The sequence below is a fragment of the Cebus imitator genome, unplaced genomic scaffold (genome assembly GCF_001604975.1).
Source record: "Cebus imitator isolate Cc_AM_T3 unplaced genomic scaffold, Cebus_imitator-1.0 Scaffold299, whole genome shotgun sequence".
NCBI classification, from domain to species: Eukaryota; Metazoa; Chordata; class Mammalia; order Primates; family Cebidae; genus Cebus; species Cebus imitator.
Window position 1 is genome coordinate 1,303,439 of NW_016107614.1, and position 5,342 is coordinate 1,308,780.

The 5,342-nt window shown below is 43.9% G+C and overlaps 1 protein-coding gene across 5 annotated transcripts in view; it reads left to right on the forward strand.

The window, feature by feature from the left end:
• MMS19 (MMS19 homolog, cytosolic iron-sulfur assembly component) overlaps positions 1-5,342 on the forward strand; it is a 45,288-nt gene that overhangs the window by 15,990 nt on the left and 23,956 nt on the right. For 4 of the 5 annotated variants that reach the window (XM_037729352.1, XM_017502757.2, XM_017502760.2 and 1 more), the window contains exons 2-3: positions 732-780; positions 4,270-4,370. Coding sequence is in view for 3 of the 5 variants with exons in the window: in XM_017502757.2 (XP_017358246.1) it covers positions 732-780; positions 4,270-4,370 (150 nt within the window). In the remaining 2 variants the exon portion in view is untranslated. Of the gene's footprint in view, positions 1-731; positions 781-4,269; positions 4,371-5,342 lie in introns of those variants that run through there. The other variant, XM_037729353.1, reaches the window with a different exon arrangement.

The following is a 5,342-nucleotide window of genomic DNA, read 5'->3' on the forward strand; positions in this document are numbered from 1 at the left end:
GGGTTTCACCATGTTGACCAGGATGGTCTCGATCTCTTGACCTCGTGATCCACCCGCCTCGGCCTCCCAAAGTGCTGGGATTACAGGCTTGAGCCACCGCGCCTGGCCTTTTTTTGTATTTTTAATAGAGACAGGGTTTCACCATGTTGTCCAGGATGGTCTCGATCTCCTGACCTCATGATCTGCCCGCCTTGGCCTCCCAAAGTGCCAGGATTACAGACGTGAGCCACCTCGCCCAGCCAAAAAAAAATGTTTTTATCTAATGTATTTTACCATGATTTTCAAAAATGAGGGAAAAAAGTTTATATCCATGTTTTTTTTTTTTTTCCTTTTTCTTTTTTTGCTATTATAAATAGGGTCTTTTTTCCTTACATCATTCTACAGGCTATTGTGTATACGTATATATATGAAGATTTTAAATTTCATAATATTTTATACCCAGCTAATTTAACAAATTATTTTGTTTGTAGTATTTTTTATTTCTCTTAGATTTTCAAGATATACATTCATGTCATTTGCAAGCGATATATTTATTTCCTTTTCAATTTTTATACAAAGCTGGATATTTGCAATATTACAGTAATGCTGCTGCTTATCTAGGAGGGCTCTTGACAAGTATAGTGGGCCCCAAGGTACAAAGCCTAGGGCAGGCAGGAAACATTAGTAATTAGCGTTATTCAACCCTTTGGTAGGGTTTGATTTTTCATATTTATTTATTTTATTTCCTGCAGATGTGAAATCTGGCAACTATACAGTGTTACAAGTTGTGGAAGCCCTTGGGTAAGACCCTCTGCTATAGAATGTTCTTCTCCAACCCTGACTGCATATTCTGAAAAGTTACTTTTGTGCATTGCTGCTTTCCAGAGCCTGAATTTGTCCTGTAGCCAAGCAGCCCCCTTCCATATTAGTATCTCTGTCTAAGTCAATGTGTTTGAATTGTTTCTCCCAAAAAAAGTTTCATGCCATCCGTCTGAGGCTTCTTTAGTAGTGTTTGGGAGCACACAGCCTATAGGCCACATCAACTCCTGGTACAGCCCACAGCTTTGGCATGAGGTACATGGTTGAAGGGCATCAGCTGTTGGCTAATTAGAACTGGGATTCCTTTATGCATCTTTAGACCCACCTACCTCCATGGGATGCTAGCCTGCGTAGACCTGACTCAGAACAAGCTGTGGGCCCAGCCTGGGGAGTTCCCAGGAGGCTGACCCTGCTGCAGATCCCCACTAGGAGAAAAGGCTTTGGGAAACAGCAGATAAATCAGTGTTGTAGCTTGGGATTCTAAGCACTTAGAGGAGTATGTGCTTGTAGTCTAATGTTTACTTTCTTCATATTTCACACTTGGTATAGACCATTGGAATTGACAAGTCTTGTTAGTAAGAGTTGTTCATTGTCACAGCATGTCTTCTAAAGCAAAAAAACTAGAAAATTGGGGTAAATTAAAAAACGAAGTCATTGTTACACATTTCTCCCACATAACAGACTATCTGGCCTTTCTACTCACATTGTGGTGGCCTTGGTCCATTAAAAAAAAATACACCATTGGCAGGGTGCAGTGGCTCACACGGTAATCCTAGCACTTTGAGAGGCAAAAGCAGGTGGATTGCCTGAGCTCAGGAGTTCAAGACTAGCCTGGGCATCATGGTTAAACCCTGTCTCGAACTCCTGACCTCAGGCGATCTGCCTGCCACAGCCTCCCAAAGTGCTGGGATTACAGGCATGAGCCACCGCCCCCGGCTCCCTAAACCTTGTCTCTACTAAAAATACAAAAATTAGCCGGGCATGGTAGCAGGTGGCTGCGGTCCCAGCTACCCGGGAGATTGAGGTGGGAGAATCACTTGAGTCTGGGAGGCGGAGGTTGCAGTAAACATCATGCCACTGCATTCCAACCTGGGTGACAGAGTGAGACCCCTATCAAAAAAATATATATATATACATACCCTTATTGATTTATAATTCACATATCATAAAGTTCACCATTTTAGAGTATGCAATTCTGTGGCTTTAAAAGTATATTTACAAAGGCCGGGCGCGGTGGCTCAAGCTTGTAATCCCAGCACTTTGGGAGGCCGAGGCGGGTGGATCACGAGGTCAAGAGATCGAGACCATCCTGGTCAACATGGTGAAACCCCGTCTCTACTAAAACTACAAAAAAGGAGCTGGGCATGGTGGCACGTGCCTGTAATCCCAGCTACTCAGGAGGCTGAGGCAGGAGAATTGCCTGAACCCAGGAGGCGGAGGTTGCGGTGAGCCGAGATCGCGCCATTGCACTCCAGCCTGGGTAACAAGAGCGAAACTCCGTCTCAAAAAAAAAAAAAAAAAAAAAGTATATTTACAGAAAAAAAAAAAAAAAAAAAAAAAAAAGTATATTTACAGATTCGTGCATTCTCGGCACAATTTGAGGACATTTTCATTACTCCAGAAAGAAACCTATGTCTACTAGCAGTCATTTCCCCTTCCCTCTTCTTCCCAGCCCCTGGCAATCACTAATCTACTTTCTGCATCTATGGATTTGGCTACTCTGGAAATTTCATATAAATGGAATCACACATGTGACCTTTGTTGCTGGTTTCTTTCACTTAGCATGTTTTCAAAATATATCCATGTTGCAGCACATAGCAGTTCTGCATTTCTTTTGTTTTTTTCTTTTTTCTTTTTTTTTTAAGACGGAGTCTCGCTTTGTCTCCCATGCGGGAGTGCGGTGGAGCGATCTTGGCTCACTGCAACCTCCACCTCCCAGGTTCAAGTGATTCTCTTGCCTCAGCCTCCCAAGTAGCTGGGACTATAGGCGCCCACTACCACACCCAGCTAATTTTTGTGTTTTTAGTAAAGACAGGGTTTTACCATTGGCCAGGCTGGTCTTGAACTCCTGACCTTGTGATCCACCCACCTTGGCCTCCCAAAGTGCTGGGATTACAGGCATGAGCCACCACACCCGACCTGTTCTGCATTTCTTTTCTTGCTGAATAATATTCCATTTTTTGGATATGGATCTTATTTAATCATTTATCAGTGCATGGACATCTAGATTGTCTTTACTTTTTGACTGTTCCTAATAGTGCTGCTAATAATGCATTTGTGTGCCTTGGTCCATTTTTAAATGCTTCATATGCATAGTTTTCTTTTTTCTTTTTCTTTGAGACAGGGTCTTACTCTGTTAATCATGCTGGAGTGCAGAGGAGCAATCACGGCCCATTGCAGCCTCAATCTCCTGGGCCCAAGTGATCCGCCTACCTCAGCCTCCCAAGTAGCTGGGACTACAGGCATACGCAACCATGATCAGCTAATTTTTTAATATTTTTTGTAGAGACGGGGTCCCACTGTGTTGCCTAGGCAAGTTGTGACCTGCTGAGCTCAAATGATCCTCCTGTCTGTCTCCCAAAATTCTGGGATCACAGGTGTGAGTCACCACACCCAGACTGAATGCACAGTTTTCTACTTCCTGAGTAGAAACTTTTCTACAGGTTTTTTATCCTATGGGGATCCTGTTAAGAGCGATCTTATTGTTGTCCCCTTACTCTTAGTTATATATACTCTTACCCTTGAGGTTCAGTACAATTGTCGTGGCCAGAACTCTTCCACTCTCTGCTTGTTCCTGCTTAGATTATTTCTAGAATGTTTCAGTGTAATCTCCGTAGAGCAATTTTGAGGGCAAGTCACTTCCTTGTAGCTTCAGTCCAGCTTCTCATATCAATAATCCTACCTAGTTAAAGCTATATTCTAGCTATCTTAGTTTGTAACCTTCCAGTTATAAAGTTTTGGGTTTTCATGTTTTCTTTCCCCCTAGGAACTTGGTGGTGATTCCAAGCATTTTTTTCCTTAGCATTAATTTACAAAAATGCACATATTCTCCTCATTTTGGTAGAAGCTGCAGCTGCCAATCATCTCTCAAACCCTGTGGGTAGCTGCTAAGCTCTGTTTCAGGGGAATGTCTCTGGGAAGAAATCTTATCACTGAGGAGAAAGAGTAAGCACAGTGTTCATTAGTTGCCAAGCTGGGAGTGCCTGGAGGCAGAAACTTCTGTTGGCTCTTGGTGTCACATGTGCCTCTAATGATGCCAGATAAGTCTGGGGATCGCTAGTAAGCCTTCTGTCCTTACTGGTATCTGTAATGCCGTTACCTCAGGAATACCTTCCTGGGCAGTTTTTATTCTTAACAGGGCTTGGCTCTGCTTCCATGCCCAGGGGGTAAGTGTGACTAATGTAAAATATTTAATTCTTCAAACATTTGAACTGAGTAATAGCAGGTTCTCTGTATCGTGTTTCCCCCCAGGTCCTCTCTAGAGAATCCAGAACCCCGAACCCGGGCACGAGGAATCCAGCTTTTGTCACAGGTGCTACTCCAGTGTCACTCCTTGCTCCTGGAGAAGGAAGGTACTGGTATCGCTAGTTGGAATGTCTTGCTGGCTTGCTGAGCCCAGGTCTCCAATGTCTATTCAAGCCAACTTTACAGGCAGGGACGGAGGGTATAAAGTATCTATGAACTAATTCGAGGTCTACATTCCTCACTGGTGTATGTGGCAGAGTTGATTAGAATTGAGACACAAGACATACGGATTTCAATACAAAAAGTTAGCTGGGCATGGTGGCGGGCTCCCAGCTACTTGGGAGACTGAGGCAGGAATCGTTTGAACCTGGGAAATGGAAGTTGCAGTGAGCTGAGATCATGCCACTGCACTCCAGCCTGGATGACAGAGTGAGACTCTGTCTCAAAAAAAAAAAGACACGTAGATTTCAGATGTAGCCTTAGACTGTTTTTTCAGTGTATTTTTCCCACTCTGTAAAATGAACAGGGCAGTATTTAACAGGCAGAGAGGAAAAGTAATGAAATATCAATATGCTTTGATGTCCTGAGGGGTAAAAAGGCTAACAACTCACTCACCTTCTATAGAGGGATAGGCAAACTACAGCCTGGTTTTTCTGGGTTTTATGGGGGGTTTTTTGTTTGGTTGGTTGGTTTTAAGGAGCAGAGAGTTTAATAGGCAAGAAGGAAGGGAGAAGGAAGAAGCTCCCCTGTACAGAGACGGGGTGGTGGGGGGCAGGGGGAAGCTTCAGAGCTGAGAGAGGGAACCCCACCTTGCCACAGATATTAGCTAGGTATATACACTGAGCCAGGAGGTAGTGGTGTCTGATTTGCATAGGGCTCAGGGGATTGGTTTGACTAGGCATGTCATTTATGTAGCCCTCAAAAAAACTGGCCTTCCTACCCTAGCCTTTTAACATGCAAATACAGGGCATGATGATGTTCTACACACGTGGGGATTCGTGGGGGTAGCCATGTTGCCAGAAATATAGGGAAAGGGCAAGAATGCCACGGGAATCGTCATGTTTGGGTGGACCCAGTTT